General features: G+C 44.7%; 1 protein-coding gene across 1 annotated transcript in view; it reads left to right on the forward strand.

Annotated features, from left to right (window-relative positions):
- Positions 1–19,212, forward strand: part of LOC147010484 (afadin-like) — an 80,507-nt gene that overhangs the window by 37,313 nt on the left and 23,982 nt on the right. Inside the window, exons 7-19 of the mRNA XM_085860365.1 lie at positions 5,533–5,629; positions 5,871–6,128; positions 6,897–6,988; positions 7,087–7,333; positions 7,467–7,524; positions 9,160–9,230; positions 9,838–10,031; positions 10,121–10,263; positions 12,529–12,623; positions 13,224–13,489; positions 17,877–18,020; positions 18,113–18,302; positions 18,442–18,539. Coding sequence (XP_085716491.1) covers positions 5,533–5,629; positions 5,871–6,128; positions 6,897–6,988; positions 7,087–7,333; positions 7,467–7,524; positions 9,160–9,230; positions 9,838–10,031; positions 10,121–10,263; positions 12,529–12,623; positions 13,224–13,489; positions 17,877–18,020; positions 18,113–18,302; positions 18,442–18,539 — 1,953 coding nt within the window. The remainder of the gene's footprint in view (positions 1–5,532; positions 5,630–5,870; positions 6,129–6,896; positions 6,989–7,086; positions 7,334–7,466; positions 7,525–9,159; positions 9,231–9,837; positions 10,032–10,120; positions 10,264–12,528; positions 12,624–13,223; positions 13,490–17,876; positions 18,021–18,112; positions 18,303–18,441; positions 18,540–19,212) is intronic.

Here is a 19,212-nt window from a genome sequence, read left to right on the forward strand (position 1 = left end):
GCACGTCGCTGCGTCCACTTTCCGCCGGTACTCCAGGGGCCTCCGTCTGGCCATCCCCCAGGCAGATGCCAGGCCCATCCCCATCTCCTTGAGATGATGGTTAACCTGTTGCAACCATGAGGCACGTGGTCGACCCACTGGCCTCCTCCACTCATGAGACTCCCTCGCTGAGAGAATCTGGTGAGCAGGATCAGAGTCAGGAAAACGAGCCACATGTCCATACAGCCGCAACTGACGCTCACGGACTATGCAGGTAACAAATCTCATCCGAGTCTCTCTCAGCAACCGCTCGTTGGACACAAAATCTGACCAGCGATAGCCAAGGATTCTCCGAAGAGACCTGGTACCAAAGGAATTAAGTCTCCGCCTCAGATCCTTGGTCAGAGTCCAAGTCTCGCACCCATAGAGCAAGACTGGAAGTACCAAGGACCTGAAGACTCAGACTTTCGTCCTCCCGCACAGGTACCGGCAGCGCCACACCCCATGATCCAGTCAATCCATGACTTCCCAGGCCCGACCCAGACGTCTATTGACCTCTGACTCGCAGCCAGCAGAGACATGAATATCACTGCCAAGGTAAGTGAATCTCTCCACGACCTCAACATCCTCACCACAAACAGACACAGACAGGACAGCAGCATCCAAGATGTCACCGAAAGCCTGGATCTTAGTTTTGACCCAAGAAACCCGTAATCCCAACGGCTCCGACTCCTCATTCAGCACCTCGAGGGCCCCCAAGAGGATGTCTAAAGTCTCCGCAAAGATGACTGCATCATCTGCAAAGTCAAGGTCCGAGATCTTGACATTCCCAAATGACGCACCGCAACTTGATCTCTCCGACATCCTCCCTAGAATCCATTCCATACAAGTGCTGAAAAGTGTGGGGGCAAGTACACATCCCTGACGAACTCCAGTAACAACTGGAAATAAGTCAGAGATGGTACCACCACACTTCACAGCACTCTCAGTACCAGAGTAGAGTTCAGACATCAGATCGATCAGTTTTGGTGGCACCCCACGAAGACCAAGAATCCTCCAGAGGACATCGCGATTCACTGAATCGAACGCTTTACAGAGATCAACATAGGCTGCAAGCAGCCCCTGCCGAAACTCTCGTCTGCGTTCGGTGAGGACACGAAGTGCAAGGATACGGTCAATCGTTGACCTCTTTTGTGTAAAGCCTGACTGCTCTGGACGCTGGTGCTCAAGCAGATGGTGGCGAACCCTATCGAGAATTATCCGAGCAAAGACCTTGCCCGGCACTGAGAGCAGCGTCACCCCTCGGTAGTTGTTGCAGTCTTGGCGATCACCCTTCCCTTTCCAGAGAGGGACAACAAGGCCCCTCTTCCAGTCAGTTGGGATGATGCCTGTGTTCCAGGCAGAGCACAAAACTGCATGCAACGACACGAGTGCAGCATTTCCACCAGCCTTGAGAAGTTCGGCATGGATGCCACAGATCCCTGGAGCTTTGCCCCGTTTCAACTGGTTCACCGCAGCCCGTGTTTCCACAAGCGATGGTGGACCACAGTTGATTCGAGGGTCAGCAACAGGGATTGTAACACCCTTGACGTCCAACTCGACAGTTGGGGGATCAGCCTGGTACAACCGCTCAAAGTAACCGGCCCAGCGGGCCTTCACTTCAGACTCCTCTGTCAAGAGCCTACCACTCTCTGCTCGAACTGTAGTGCTCCGAGGGATGGGCTTGGATGAACGTAATGCGCGAATTCCCCTGTAAGCGGGATGAGAATCACCTGTCCACAGGTGATGCTCTACCCCCTCACAGATTCCTCGCACATAGGCCTCCTTGTCCACCCTCAGTGCACGTACAGTTTTACGCCTCAGCTCCCTGAACAGCTCAGCTCTGCCATTCAGCCTGGCCCTGCGACTCTGGTCAATGGTTACCAGTGTCCCTTGAGAGACAAAATTCTTCTTTGCCCTGCGTTGAGCTCCAAGGCATCCACCGGCAACATCAAGGACGGTGGTCTTGAAGACGCTCCACAACTCTTCAGGACCCCCCAAGGCACCCAGACCCCCCAAGTGTCCACTCAGCCTGTTCGCAAACTCCTCAGCTACTCTCTCATCCCTGAGCTTTGCAACATCCAGCCGAGGCTGGGATGGTACCATTCTCCAGGATTTAAGGTGCAGCTTTAGAGTTGCTACAACAAGCCTGTGGTCAGTATTGAGGAACTGAGCACTCCGGTAGACCCTGCAGTTCTGGATCATCCTCCAACGACCGTCAATGAGGACATGGTCAATCTCCTTTGCCACACCGCCAGCGTTGGAATACCAAGTCCAGCGATGAGCTTGTGGGCGCTGAAACCATGAACCAGCCACCCTAAGTCCATGACTTCTTGCAAAGTCAAGGAACTTGGTGCCATTCTGGTTCATAGTTCCTGACCCATGGGGACCAACACACACCTCATAACCGTCCTTATCAGTTCCAGTCGATGCATTGAAATCCCCTAAGACTAGAAGTGTATCTCGTCTGGGGCACTGATCAACCACAGACTCGAGTGTGGCGTAGAATGCATCCTTCACGGTGAGATCACTCGCCTCAGTCGGAGCATAAACAGAGACCAGGGAAATGACACCTAAGGAGTGACGAATCCTTAATCTCATAATATGCTCGTTGACCAGTGTTACCTCAATTATCATTGGGGTCAGCTTATTGGACACAGCTACAGCAACTCCTTGGGTATGGTAACCATCAGAGCGACCAGACCAATAGTAGGTGTAACCACCCACCATTATCTCGCCGCAATCCGGTCTCCGAACCTCAGAGAGAGCTGCAATCCCGATGTCCAAACGCTTGAGCTCAGATGATAACAGAGACAGGTGATCATCCTCTCTTAGGGATAGGACATTCCAGGCACCCACCCGAAGGGACTGCCTCAGGTTAACCCAAGGAGACCGCCGTCTGGTGGACGACACCTCAGCACCACTCCGACACACTCTCCCGCAATCTGACCCAGGGATGTTACCCCGTGGTTTCCCTCCTATCAAAGATTGGGGGTCCCGAAGGCTTTGCCCCAATCCCGTCATCCGGTGAGCCTCATGCCTCGACGTGTGTCAATGATCGCATAACGTGCCTCGACGTGTGTCAACGATCGTGTAACGTGCCTACAACATGTTATTCATCGGTTAGAAATAAGTTTTGGGTACGCTAAGCATTACCTCGACGTGTTTCGACTTATGAGTAACTTACAAGTAACGTGCCTTGACGTGTGTCAACAATCGCATAACGTGCCTACAACTTATGGCCAGCGTAGCGGAACGTGAGTCATGCGCTGGCATACGTCGTAAAATTTCAAGCATGCTAAAATTTGAGGACAACCACAAAGTACAACGATGAAAGCCAGCATACTACAACGTATGGCAGTGTTTTTCAGCGTGCTCTTAATGTTATCAAAACTTACCCATAACGTATTCGACGTGTGCCAGCGTTTTAGACAAATTTTTCAGAAGTCGGCACACGCTGGCTAAATCGTCAAGGTATGACGGCGCCTTTAGAGAGGAATCTATGGTCAAGGACAAATTCCTTATCTTTTGGTGAAGATCCGGATCCAGATATGAGAATTTTTTTAAGTGATTCTTTACCATTGAGAGATAGGACCAAAAACTATATATAGCATGTTCTCTCAAATAGTTGTAGGCGGATTCAGACGAAACCTCGTGGTGTGTGTGTGTGTGTGTGTGTGTGTGTGTGTGTGTGTGTGTGTGTGTGTGTGTGTGTGTGTGTGTGTGTGTGTGTGTGTGTGTGTGTGTGTGTGTGTGTGTGTGAGTGACTGGGACGAATCGATTTGATTTTGGTGAAGATCTGGATACGATAATTTTTTAAGTTCTTCAAGTGATTCTTCATCATTGAGTTAAAGGGCTAAAACTGATATACAGGTATATATGTGTACAGTATATAGTGTCTTCTTCTTCTTCTTCTTCTTCTTCTTCTTTTTCTTTTGGCTGCTCCCTTTAGGGGTCGCTACAGCGGATCATCCGTATGATCCGCATAGTGATTTGGCACATGTTTTACGCCGGATGCCCTTCCTGACGCAACCCTGGTCACCTCTTGCGACACAGGGAATGGTACACCTATTTTAACCGGAGTATACACTGGCCCAGTACACTGGTACACATTTCGCCGACCTCGGAAGGATGACAGGCTGAGTCAACCCCCTGGTGTATTAATTCAGTGGCCCAACGGGGCTTGAACTCAGGACCTTTTGGATCCCAAGCCGCTGCCCTAACCACTGCGCCAACTCCAGGCTTATATATATATATATATTGCATGATGTCTCAAAACGTTAAGGACGGATTTGGACGAAATTTGGTGGACAGGTTGGGTGTGTGATGAGGAAGATTTGATTTGATTTTGGTGAAGGTCCGGATCCGGATACAAGAATTAAAAAAAAAAAAAAAATTTTTTTTGAAGTGATTCTTCACCAATGAGGAATGAGGCCAAAACGATACATATCACGATATTTCAAAAAGTTGTGGAAGAGTTATGACAAAACTAGGTGGATGAGTTGGCGTGGTAACAAGAACAAGCCGATTAGATTTTGGTTGAGAGGCTGGATCTGGATCCGGATAACAGTGGGATACAAAAGGTAAACTGTTCAGCCTGGGAGAGGTATGCGTTCTACCGAGTGTCATCCTAGTTGTTATTTTAATCACTTTTGGCATCGCTTTTCCTGCCTTCTTGTCCCACCATGCTGCCCAGGTCGTGACCAGTTCCTCCAGAATCCCATACGTGGTTAACCTCAGCAAATCTGATCTGATTGCTCATCTGCATTCCGTCATCCTTCTATTCTCTCTTGTCTGTGGAATCTATGGCTTGTGTCTGTTTTCCCATGCCTCTCCATGCAGTCTTCCAAGACTGTTGCCCATCATCATGTGCTTTCTCTCACTCCCGCTGACCCCATTATTGCATCTGTGGCCAAACGTGGCATGATTCATGAAAGGATTCCCTCTGCTGCTGCTATACCAGACGGCAGTTTTATTTAGATATAATTCCACTGGGAATTGAACCCATGAAGGGATAGCTCATACGAAAACCAACTAAAGTCTGTGATGTGTTTCTGGAACAACATTTTTTTTTTACCATATCTTTACCGAATGCTTACAAATGCCTTGTGCACAGAAACAAATAAATGCCTTATGACTCAAAAGATATGATAATCCTGCTGATAAGAATCCCCGAGAAATAAAACTCATCCACAGTTTGTGGCATTCTTATTCAGTCATTGATGATAGATCGAACACGAAGAAGCTGTTCTACAACACGTTTCATACATGTCATGTCAATGCAGTGAAAACGCATACATGTATCTCAGGATAGTTCATGTGATCTTGGAATCGTATAACCTGTTGCATGTGCCCATCTAAATAACGAGAGTATGAGAGCTTTAATGGTGGAGAAATCAGGGCTGGGGTTGAGTTTTCAAATTGAACAAGATACAGTACAGTCATTTTGCTTGTGTGTGGTTTGTTGGATTTATTAAATATGCAGTTTGCTACTGTGTCATCATTTGCCTGCAGGTGGTGAAGCCGTGTGGACCTGGAGAGGCCTGGGAGAGCAAGCTCGACAAGGGAGAGTTCCCCTTAAAAATCCTGCAAAGCTGGTCAGACAACAACGGTGTGTAATGCACGTTCTGTCTGTTAGCAGCTACCTTGTTACCTTGAGGCTCTTTCCTCGAGCATGCAGAAAACCTCATTGTAAATCAACTAACAACCAGACGTGTAGTTTATATTCCACCCCCTGAGAAATGTTTGGCTTTTTGATGATCGTTTGTACAGGTTGTTGGAAATTCAATTGGAATCAATGTGAACAATAATATATTAAAATAGGCCGGTAAGCACCTCTTACGTTTGCTTAGGCCGCCTCATGTTTCAGCTGCGGAGAAAGTTATCAACCATAAGCCTATGGGATCGCCGCGGCAGTCACGACTCGCTCGCTCAATCCACCACGTCCACTGCGGTGCCGGACAATATTAGTCTGAGTCCAAGTGAGAACGAGACCCTGCCAGAGAATCCTCCGGAAAGCAACACAGATAAAGAAGCCGATGAAGCATTCGGCAATGGAGATGTTGAGGGAGGTGAACAAAGCATACCTTTCCTCCTGGACCTTACACCTGGCAAGTATTTATTTTTAATTCGAGAATTTGCAAATTCAAGGAAAAGCTCAAAATCGAACTTTGTATCTCACAAGAATGCTTTTTACCTGTGATGGGTCGGCTGACATGCCTTTTAGTGGTTAAATTTGGTGAAAACGATCAATGATCGGAATCAATGTAACCTGGGCTTAACCTGCCCAGCTCTGTACGAGTACATCCGCATCAGTCACTCAATGGTGTTTGTACCTCCTCAACCGAAGGTGAAGGAGGTTACGTTTTCACCCCCTTTCTGTCTGTTTGTCTGTCTGTCTGTGTGCAGGATATCTCAAAAAGTTGTGGACGGATCCGGATGAAATTTTGTGGACAGGTTTTGGTGAAGATCCGGATTTGGATCTGACTACTAGAATTTTAAAGTGATTCTTCACCATTGAGAGATTGGGAGAAAAACGATATGTAGCACAATATCTCAAAGAGTTGTGGACGGATTCGGATGAAACTTGGTGGACAGGTTGGGTGTGTGACAAGGAAGAATTGGTTCAATTTTTGTGAATGATTCAGATCTAATCATTTTTTAAGTGATTCTTCACCATTGAGAGATTGGGCCAAATATGATATAGTGCTGTATTGCATGATATTTCAAAAATTTTATTGGGCCTGATATGTTATCATGGATCAGGCGTTGCGTGGCGGAGGTATGCACTCTACCGAGTGCCCTTCTAGTTTTAGCTGTTTTTGCTGATTGAGTTATCTCCAATGGCAATTTTTATTTTCCATTTGTTGTCCCGATAGCTGGATCATCCCCAGGGCTGTTCTTCCTGCAATACGATGAGGTAATTATCGGATCTGAAAGGTGCAAGAGCGGAGAGGAGATCCGGATGGTGGTGAGTTTGTCCCTCTCCCAACAGGCTTTTTCTTTTACCAAACCTGCCAGAGTTTCTCTGAGCTTGCTATAGATTACTGAACTTCCGTTTCCCATCAGGTGACCGGACCAGGTATCCAACCCAGGCATTGTCAGATAAGTAAGGATCCAGGTCCTGTTACCATAACTCCGTGTGGGCCCGAAACCGAGGTGCGGGTAGAGGGGCAGCAAATTGATGGGCCGACCCCTTTGAAGCCTGGGGCAATCTTGCAACTTGGCGATGCCAAGTTCTTGAAACTGGCTTATGAGGGACAGGTCCCAGAGGTTCAAGCAGTTCATCCTGCAGCATTGACTTCAAATATTAAAAGTAAGAATCGATGACAATTGGTGCACTTTGATCTTATCTTGTCTGATATCAGACAGGAGGCATCTTATTTTGTCACAAGATAATTACAGAAGTCTTTGTTTGAACCATGTTGTTTCCTCTGTTTCCCTTGTAGAGGAAAGTGAACAGCAACCAAATCAAAATTCATCTTCCCCACCATGTTCATCTCCAAGGTGCGTTGTTCCGGCAAGCTCATTGTGCTGCATGGCTCGGCAACATCATCATTTGATACAAGTGATCTTCAAGCAAATGGCAATGAGATTTTAACCATAAGTGCTGTCTGTATGAACTAAGTCTTGAACTAATGATGTACCTGGCACTTCGCAAACAATGAATGAGTGTCAACTTTGATTTCCATTTACTAATTGTGATAAAATATTATTTGACACCTTTTTATACTCGTCACTGTTTGTTCATTGCTGCAGCTCCCAAAAAGCAAAGGCTCCAACACAAAGGTGAATTTTCTTGTTACTAACATGTGAAAATGTTTGAAAGCAAATTTCTATGGATTCTCATTCATAATTCTTGCACGGGAAGAGTTAACACTGATGAGGCTACAATTGGTAATCTTGGACAGGTTAATATTAACTGACAAGCCGATAGGCGGTGATGGGTCGCCTAGCATGGAAACTATAAGATATAGAGCAAAATGGATGTCATATAGCGGATAGGGAATCACCGTAAGATTATGCATATCAAATCTCATCCAGTTCCATCAACTGATAACTACTCGGTATTCATTTGAATGAAAAGTACCGAAAATGCGGTTTGAAATCGGAAATCCCCAAAGTTCGAGGGGGTGCTGTGGGTGAACAAAGATCTAAATCGAAAATCCGGCTCGATCGTTTGTGCACAATGTATTCAGGACGATTAGTGTGAATTTTCATGACAATCTGACCATAACCCAAGGAGGAGTAGCATTTGGCGCGAAGGCACCTCCAGCTCTCGCATATTATCGATTTTTGCACTAATTGACCTTTGACCCCTGACCTAAGCGAAATCGGTCAATATGTCCTGAGGCAAAGTTGCAGTACTCATTGAGTACCATGAACCTGCAAAGTTTCATTCATATCAATACACTCACCTGGTCGCTAATTGGCCTTCAATTTTTGCCAATTTTCGCGCATACCCTAATTGTAGGGGGCGCTGCGGGTAAAGTATTCCATATATCACAAAAACTGGAATATATTTGATAGAGCATCATCTGTAGATCATTCGTGCCAAATTTCATAACCCTACGTAGGATAATGGCTTTCAAAATTGATTTTGCGTGACTGGTACTGATTTTGAAGGTTTTTCGGTTGTTGCTAGGGAACCAAAGCGTCCCTCGCAACCCTCACAATTTCCAAAGCACTAAGTTATAAGATGTACCTACCACTCGAGTTTGGTCACAATCCGCACACGTTTACTACCAATTATGCTGATGACAAACGAACAAACATCCAAACAAACAGACAGAATTACTGGCAATAAGGGTCACCTATTTCAGCGACCCAATAAATAAAAGAGGTTTCTCTGTATTTAATCACAGCGGTCGTCGAGGCAAGAAGCTAATGGGCGATTTAATACGTGCCGTCTCGCCAGCCCCCACTCTTTCCCTCCCGAGCCCTCCCCCCCATGTCGCCCCCCTCCCCAGCCACCTTTCTTACAACTGCCCCACCCTCCCTTCCCCAAGCAAATAATTATGTCTCATTCTGATTGTTTGCAGTTGTCCATCTAATGTCTCCTGATTGTAGATGAGAATGATGTTCAAACTTCTACAAATTGTATTTCTGTGGCCTCACTGCTGATGCCATGTCTCTCTGCAGGACAAAGATAACGCGTACGTCTGAACGTCACTTGCCTCTTTATACAAAGATCAATGGGGATGGCATGGCTGGTGAGAAACTCATGACAAGTCATGAACAGCAGTTCCAGCATTCTGAAATTTAAATAAAACGTTTGCACGCACATTCATTAATTGGCATATTTCTCACTTGCTGAGCAATCTTGTTGCATTCGGTTTACAATTGATCATGATGAGGTGTTTCTTAACGTCATGACGGTGTTACGTACCAAACTCTTTACAGAGCGTTGGTACTGCAGAAGCGGTTTATTGGCACGGCTTACATTGGGTAGTTTACCATTGCCTTCCAAATTATTCAGTCGGGGCAGGAATTTGTAATTTGTTCAGGGTGCCGGCAATAACTCACCTCCACTTCGCGAAGGACACCATGGGATCTTTGCAGATGGGACACGAAGTTTAACGTCCATCAGAGGGTCGGCACACACATTGATGAATCGCCCTGCTTGTAAAACACCAGGGATGACAGGTCATAGCTGGGTCGAGATTCAAACTCAGGCGAGACAGCTCAGAGGCGAGTGTTCGTACTTCTACCCTGCCAGCCATTCCCATAGTCATAGTTATGCAGAATTGATGAACCATGATAAATGTTTCTTTTTTATTTTAATATGTCTCCTGATATGTTGATCCATTTCCTCAACAGAAGATGCTTTCCTTGATGGGCTGCTACCTCAACTGAATGCAATACCTCATGGCTTTCCCCTCACTCCAGCCTACACAGTGTACTCAGCCTGCCGCTTTCTGCTATTAGAGTCCTACATGGAGGGCAAGGCCAGTTGTGAGCAGGCAGCCTTGCTCGCCAAGAAGGCATCAGACCTCCTGGACCGTCGTGTGGAGGTCAGGACTGTGGATGTGATTGGCAAACACCTGACCTGTAACAGTTGATTTTAGCAAACAGTTAAGTGATGTGCATCTCGTGTGTTCAGGAAAGCCCACACCTTATGGTGAGTGTCTACCTGATGGCTAATGCTTCCGAGTTGTTGTTCTTCCTTCAAAAAGACAAAGACCTTCAGGAGACTACCATCACAGCTCAAGAGTCATTGGCCTGTTCCACACAGACGGCATTTTGGTACACACTACATACCAGACACTTTCTCACCAGTTTCTAGTACACCATGTTGTATCATATGGGTACTTCTGCAGAATCATATAAGCAGAATGTAATTAGTGTGTGTGTGTGTGTGTGTGTGTGTGTGTGTGTGTGTGTGTGTGTGTGTGTGTGTGTGTGTGTGTGTGTGTGTGTGTGTGTGTGTGTGTGTGTGTGTGTGTGTGACGCTGCTTCACCCACAATTGTGGGTCAATTACATCCAGACTTGCTACATAGGATCAGCATGACCCCAGTTAGTGTTTTGGGGTGTTTTTATCTCTGCCAGTGGTCTTTGGGAGGGAAGAGGGGGGAGGGTGGGTAGACATAAATTCTCTATGTAAATGTGTATCATGTAGCACCACCTCTAGGTTTTCCCTGGTATTACAAGCGTCCACAATTTACAGTACAGTATTCCTGTCCCCACGTTTTCCAGTGCAGTGAGGTGTTTTGAATTATAAGCAGTCGGTATGTTTTTTGCTTCACGCATGTAACCGGAGTTTTTTTATTTTATTTTCCTACACAGAGCTGTTAGTTGCCTATACACCGCCCAAATAAAGGTATGCGTCAGAAGAACGCGTTACATGTTTGGAACAAGATCGCCCGGAAGGGCAGGTACTCTGCTCGTGCAACATAATGACCAGGACATAATCTCCTCTGTTTTTAACATCTTACCACGAGACTCTCAGAGACACAGTGTACATGATTATGGACATTGACGTGCAGTTGCAGACACACCACAACAAATCGTACTGTACATAAGTGGTTCAATGTGAGCAAATCAAATATCTGTAGATTACTTAACAGCATTAGAATTAAGATCAATACTTTGAAAAACAACAATAAAATGGAAGAGGTTTGGCAAATCGTTAACAGATTAATGGAAGAGGATGATCAAGAGGAACTCTCAATCTAACACATGGAAGCAATTCTGGACATGATTGGCCATAGAATGTACAAAGAGAAACCGAAATAAGTTCATCTTAGAAAAGACAATGACATCATCAAAATTCTGTTTGATGACAAAGGGGTGGATATGATCAATATAGAGAAAATACTACAACAGAAGGAAGTGTGGGGTAAACTTTCAGAAACATCACAACAGAGAAAGGCACCAAGGGTTGTGTATACTTTGGGAAATGCAATTTGGGGGAAAAAAATCTTCAACGACAAGGAAACACTACAATCTATAGACGTAGATGAATGGTTGAATAACACATCATTATCCCCATGTTTTAAAAGAAAACAAAAACAACTTGGAGATGTTGTTATTGCCATAAAAAAAATGCAATAAAAATGCAATAACCTGGGGATATTGCAATCGGGTCTGTCTGTCTGTCTGTCTGTCTGTCTGTCTGTCTGTCTGTCTGTCTGTCTGTCTGTCTGTCTGTCTGTCTGTCTGTCCATCCGTCCGTCACACTATCTCCTCCTAAATGGTTGTTCAGAAATTCACCAAACTTGGTAGTTATGATCACCACATGGCAAGAAAGTGAGAGAGCAGTATCATTTTTGGCCCCTGCCCCCGGGGCTCTGGGGTGTGGTCAAAAGGACAAATGCCAAACAATGCAATTACAGTCACATTTCAAAACATTTTTGAATGAAACTATGTATGTGCAATCAACATTGGGAGAAGCATGAAATATGTGATGAGTTTTTGGATTTATAACCTGGTTTGTGTCCCAGGGGGTACATGTCCCAGTTCATGTCCCAAAACCTTCATGTCACAGTGGTCAAAACAGAAATTTTTTGTCCCCTGCCCCTCCGCCAAGGTCGGAGATGGGGGATATTAAAATGAGCTCTGCTGACCGACCGACCGATCATCCATTCATGTACTTTTGTGTACGTGGTATTTAAAAAACCGTTGACCATTTAGCTTTCGTGATGCAGATATCTATATTCCTCATGACATTATCGCAACCTGATTAGATCACGACTGTGATTGCTCGAATTATGTTGCCGTGGCAACCACCTCACTAATTTGGCCTGTGTGCGATATTTGTGAGGCTCTTCTTACCTTGTTTCTTGTAAAATGGTGTCTGTGTCTGTCTGTTCAAGTGGCTGTTGTTGGATGCTATCTCCACACATGGGTGGGTTTCATAAGGTGAAATGGAGATTTACCAGGTCTAAAAAGTAGCTGCGTGCGTGCGTGCGTGCGTGTGTGCGTGCGCGCATGCTAGTTATACAATTGTGAGGAACAGAAATTAAAAAAACACAAACAGGATGTGTGTGTATGTGTTTCTTTGTGTGTAGTGTCCTGGTGGATGGTCTCCAAGAGGCATTGCAGCACGAGCTCCCAGCATTGCTGCAGGACTCAGACCCTGCAGAGGAACCCGGGACGCACATAGGTGCAGTGTGTGGCTAAAAATCATGTTGGGGTCTTCCCTTGCACACATTATCTCACCAAATCCTCGTAAGATAGAATGGTTCATGTACCCTTCTTGATATGTATCATGAGTATATACATGACATCTTCCCAATGCCATTTATCTATTCAATTGAATTGGAAATTCCTTAAGTGTCAAGAAATCAACTCTTAATTATCATGAACAAGATGGTTAGATCAAAGAACACTGCTCACTTTCATATTCTGTACTTTCCTTGTTTTTATCATCCTCTGTATGTTTTGACATCCGTGATCGAATTTGGATGCCCAGTGTTTCTCAAGCTGTGTTGGTGCAATCTGGGGAGCCATTAGCAATTTGGATTGTTACACGAATTTTGACAACATAGGAAGTTGCACATTTATAGCGATGAAAACCCATGTGTCGTTACAAAAGAATTCAAAGTTTCTTTTCCAAATTATTTCCCTTGTAGTTGTATTGTCAACACGTAGGATTGTGATAAAGCAATGTAAAATGATTATTTAAAAAAAAAATTCTTTTGTATTACCACTGTTCGGGTCTTCAAATTAATTATATCTCCACATCTCTCACATTCACCCCCAGGACATGTGCTGACCCTTTTCTCGGATCTGGCCGAGGCGCTGCAGCAGACGTGTGTGAATCTCGCGCTGCTAGTTCAGATTTTCTCACGACTGTTCGCTCTGCTGGGTGTGTTGCTGTTTAACATTGTGATGCGAGACACGGAGCTGGGTTTGCGCTCGCGCTACTGGGGGTGCAAGCTTGGAGAAAGGCTGGTGTCGCTGGTCACGTGGGCTGAGCAGCGTGGACTGGAACGTATAGCAGAGTGTCACTTGGGACACCTTCTGCAGGTAGCCAAGTGACCCGGTGATGTGACATCTGTTGAACTTTGAAAGTGGTGATGTATTTTAGCTGTTATAACAAAGTTGGTCGTATAAGCTAAGGAAGTAATGTACAGTAATTGATCTGTGAAGAAGACTGGCATCACATAGTTATGGATAATACACAGTGTTAAGAGGTACTGTATGGACTATAGAGTAAATCAGAAAACAAAGAATGGATCATCACCATTTTGTATGCAGCCTGTGGCTGCTGGTGCCATCTTTGCTGGGGGTGTGGCTGTACCGTTGATGCAGTTCCCCTATTACCAGTAAGCTAGTACTCATTTTGCCGACCTCGGAAGGATGACAGGCTGAATGAATCCACCTGGTGTTATTTAACGGGAGGGCAGGGGCTTGAATTTGAGACCCTAACATCTTAAGCCAACCACTTTAACTGTTAAGCCAAGCTTAATAAAGAATGCATGAAGTAATAGGTGCTGAGAACATTGCTGAACAGGTGCAGAAAGAAATAGGTTAAGAATTTTATCAACTGAACATTGATCAACGTGTCACCATTGGCGTAGATGATGGATGAATGGAATTGAACAACCGGTCCACAATGAGACAAAATAAGACGTTGACTATAGCTAAACATCTTTGAGATTAACTGAAATAATTTATGAACTCGACTTGACAAGTTTCATTGCTTTCAGATGAGCATGATGAGTTCCACCTCGGATAATGTTGAGATTTTTTTTAAAGTTCCAAACCAAAGACATTCCTTTGAATTGTGTCCAAAGAATGTCTTGCAAAAGGTGGATTGATCATAAGTGAAAAGGACTTCACACGAACGTGGTAACCCACCCAAGAAGCTGTGTAGTTCCAAAAGTCTCGTTTAACATGGGTTTCACTATAGTCCTGAATTGAAGAATTGATAGGATCTTTATATATACTACTGCGTGCCCGTTCGTGCATGGCCGTTCGTGCAAAAAAATTTTTTTTTCATACCTTGTGCCAGAAACAACAACCACACAGGCCGTTCCTTTGCTCTCACGTTCCCCTACGTGCGTTCCCGTACGTGCAAAAAAATATTAAAAATTGTGACGTCATAGCACCGTGTTCTGTCATTGGTTTGGTAAATAAATGGCCATAACTTGGGAACCACTTGTCCGATTAATATCAAACCTTGAAAAGGCACATACTCAGGTCCCCAGCAATATATCTGGCAAGTTTCGATTAGATCGGACCAGTGGTTGTCGAGAAACAGCGGTCACAGACACACACACACACACACACACACACACACACACACACACACACACACACACACACACACACACACACACACACACACACACACACATTGCTGGAATTATAGATGTAGATATATAGATATATTGGCCATAAAGTCTGGAAACCTAGGCGAATATACATTATAAATGGTTTATTGACATTACATTACAATACATGACATGTTCAATGTGTGTTCAATCCCTCATGACATGTTCAATCCCTCATGAGAAATGCACAGTTCAATGCGCCGTGCAAAACTACAATGAACATTTTGCATTAATGCAACATTTCCATCAATCTCTGCACATGCATCCATGATGTGTTGCCTCAAATGATTCGTGTCTCCAATTTTCACTGAATAAACCTGCGCCTTCAGCATACCCAAGAAGAAGTAATCAAGGGGGTTCAGATCTGGCGAGCATGCACCCCACTCCACAGGGCCAGATCATCCAATACAGTTAGGGAAATGATCATCCAACCATTCCCTCACCACTCTGGTGTAATGGGATGGTGTGCCACCGATGTTTCCAGATTTTATGGCCACCCTGTATATATACATAAATAAATAAAGACCCACCCACATCTCTCACCTATGAATGGAGAGAATAGCCAATCAGATCTCACCTAATCAACTACACCCAGGTGGCTTGGATTATATAAATGATTGACCCCTCCTACACTCCTCCAGCCGAATAAGCTGCATAAAGCAACGCAAGAAGACTTGCTCAAGAGAAGTGCGATGTTTTGAACCCTTCCCAGAGTTCCTCAACAACTATAAAGACATTCACACAAAGTACACAAATGACAATACACAATACTATACACTCCCCTCAGCCACCGGACTGGTTTCATCTCTTGTTGGCAAATCATCAGTGATAGCAGAGACAGAAATGCATACCAATGAGGCTCCCAAGCATGTACCACATGCAAACGTCAAAAGCGGTCAATATATAAATAATAATTTATATAATCCTAGCCACCTGGGTGTAGTAAATTAGGTTTCACAGATTTCACATTCACAGATTGTGTGAATCATCAATGTGTGTGCCGTCTCTCGGATGGACGTTAAACTGGACGTCCTGTCTTCCGACATTAGTTGATGGACGTTAAAGATCCCCACGGTGTCCTTTATGAGGAGTGTGCGAGCTAACACCTGCACCTTGGCCAAATTACAAATTCCTGCCCAATCTACTGCTCGAAGGCAATGGCAAACCACCCAGCATAACCCTTTCTCAGGAAGCTGCTTCGGCAGCACAGGCACTCACTAACGATAATGGTACATCAAATATCAAATAAAAGTTTCAACTGAAAAGGAAAAGCGAAAAAAAAGAAATTTAAAAGGAAATTAAAGTCGTTTAAATAGGATAAGCACGGACATATAGAGAGGGGAGTGGGGAAGAGACGGGGGGGAGAGACGGGGAAGTAGGAGAGTGAGAGTGGGGAGAGTGTGAGAAGAGAGGAGGAAGGAGGGTGTGATGTAACCAAGTTTTTAATGTAAAATGTACATTCATTCCTTGCCTCGTGCGTATTTATGCTCTGCCATGTGAGGCGTCATCTCTGCCGCAGAGGGTGAGCGGACTCTTTCCCAGTCTGGCAGGACGTGTGGTTCTGTGGAAAAGGAAGGTCTTTTTTAATTTTAATTTTTTTGTTAAACGGTGCTGTTGGAGTATTTCAAATTAAAGAAAGAGTGATTTGAAACTTTGCAAGTGTTGGTTAAACTGACTAGAGCATTCTTGTACAATAATTGGGACACGCATGCCGTTCCAGGATAGAGGGGATAGGGAGGATTGGGGGGGGGGGGAGGAAGAAGGTTCCTTATGTTTCCATCCTGTCCACCCCATTCCTCTCTCCCACATTGTTTGTCCAATTCTCCGTCTGTTTTGTTGTTCAACTCCACTGTTGGTGTCCCCCGTACCCTCACGACTGTTCCTTTTGTCTTGTTGTGTCATGATTCATTTAGTGTTCTCGCTCTTCCACGAGCCTTGACTGTCGACAAAAAGTCAAAGGTTGGCAACCATTGTACAGTCTTCATGGGCCGAATGGTGTCTTTCTTTGTTGAAGTTCCTTGGAAGGGAAGTCATTCATTATATATTTTGAACCATGGTGTCTGTCCGTACGTTCATCTGTCTCCTGTTTACGGCGGGCACTTCTCGCGCTGCATTGAAAAGTTCAACATTCTCTTTTGAAATGATGGGAGAACAAGCATGAGTTATGTTATTATCAAATATTATTTCCCAACCAGGATATTTTGCCCTCTTTTTAGACAAATCCAACCTCTGCAACTCTATATTACACCACCATTTTGTGGTGAGTGGTAGAAGTATCTCAGTCTTCAGAGCTTTGATTATGAGTGAAACCAAGAGTGCAACACAATTGACCTTTTTAAAAATCCATTAAATATCATTTAAATTGGTAGAGTAACTTAAACTTTTCTTGTTACTTGGGATGGATAGTCTTCCTAGTTATTAATAAAATAGTAACAATCTTACATCGATTGAACATAATACCTTTGATGTGAAGGAAATTTGGGTATTTTCGAAATCCCACTTTCAGACATTCATTGAAGCTCTACCTTTGACAGATACCAAACAACATAGAACTAGAAGGGCACTCGGTAGAGTGCATACCTCCGCCATGTAATACCTGCTCCACGAGAACATATCGGGCCCAATCAATACATCTTTGAAATATCAGGCTTGTGTATCGTTTTTTAAAAATATGAATCGTTTTTGGCCCAATCTCTCAATGGTGAAGAATCACTTTGAAAATTAAATAATTCTCGCATCCAGATCCGGATTTGGATCTTCACCAAAATCGTATCAATCCTTCCTTGTCACACACCCAACATGTCCACAAAATTTAATCTGGATCCGTCGCCAACTTTTTGAGATATCCTGCACAAGGACAAACAGACAGAAAGGGGTGAAAACATAACCTCCTTCACCTTTGGTGGTGGAGGTAATAATCAGCAAAGTGAAGTAATGGGATAATGACAGCTATACCTATACGCATGCATCAGTGACGCGATAAGATATGCAAGGTTCTTGTTGGTCATTAATATAATGATTTAAATGAGGAATAATAGTTCAATATCGACTTTTGATATGAGCTTTTACTCACCCAGGCAATTCATCTACTCACGATGTCAAAGGCAGAGCCACAGGATGTACAAGCTCTCATCAACACTTGCTTCCGGCTGAATTCTGTGCAGCTACGTGTCCTATTGGAGAGCTATCAGTACGCTCCTAGTGAGCCACTCATTCCTCAGGTACTCATCACAAACCACTCAAAATGCAACACCATCCTATCTTCATCAATATCCACCAGCTGCATCTCATTGTCGTCCTGCATGGTAAACAGGTATTGACGGAACAACTCGTAGCGTTGGCTGAAGAGTCGACGGACAAAGAGAGAAAGCAACCTCCACAGCTTGAGGAGAGTATGGAGTTCCATTTACCATATGTCCTGCCTGAGGATGGCTACACCAGCGAATCTCTGCATGGTGTTCCTAAAGGCTTCTCGGAGGCACTGAATGGGTTCGGCCTCATTGGTTTGTAACGTCCATACACTTTCAAACCACTTGTGAGCGTGTTTCCCCTTTCATGATATGCTTGACTTATGAAACATTGAGGTGTAGCTGGGTGGTTGTAACATGTAACCCCATGAACGTGGCTGTACTTTGTTTACAGATAAGTGCCAGCTTCTACTACAGCCCTCCTATTGGAGCTGGATGGTGTTTTTTAACAGTGAGGAAAGTTATCCTGTTCAAGCCAAAGATCCAGCAGAGGTATGCTCAACCACATCAACTCTAACTACCTAGTGATGTATGTAGACAACAATGCGAGGTGAGGAAAGGTGTGATGATCAAACAGCAAGCAAGCTCATGAGGTAATCTTCACTTGGGTTGTCATATTCAATTTTCCAGGTGTGAGAAATTACTGTTTCCAAATGTTTCCTCGTTTTATGAAAGTCTGACTCGTCTTTAAGGTTTGGGTAAACGACCAATAATATTGTTGTGGTTACCAAATTCGCAAACCACCATTCAGGTCCCTTAGGTGAGATATCTCCGTAAGTATATGTGTAGTTAGGCCCAAACCCGTTGTCTAGTGGGAATACATGTCATTCATGCGTGCTGCGACTCTTCAGGATAGCCGTTTTTCTTTTACTATCTTTATTTTGGACCAACCGCCATTGTTACCACCACCAACCACAACATCAACCACCCACCGCGGCGCCGCTTCACGTCACACCTCGCAACCGTCGCATCGCCACCGTTCTTGCGCCGCTTGTGGGTACCGGTGTTGGACTCGTGCAGGGCGCGCGCGGAACAGCGTGTACAAAACCACGGATTTTCAGCTCCAAAAACGGATCAAAAACGACACACGCCCACTTTTGTTCCGTCCAATCGGTGAGCGAGGGGCGATTTGGCCCCGCCTCCAGGGCGTTGGAGGGCGATCGCT

This window comes from Eptatretus burgeri, chromosome 16 (genome assembly GCF_056783735.1).
Source record: "Eptatretus burgeri isolate ZD-2024b chromosome 16, Ebu_testis_v1, whole genome shotgun sequence".
Taxonomy (NCBI): Eukaryota; Metazoa; Chordata; class Myxini; order Myxiniformes; family Myxinidae; genus Eptatretus; species Eptatretus burgeri.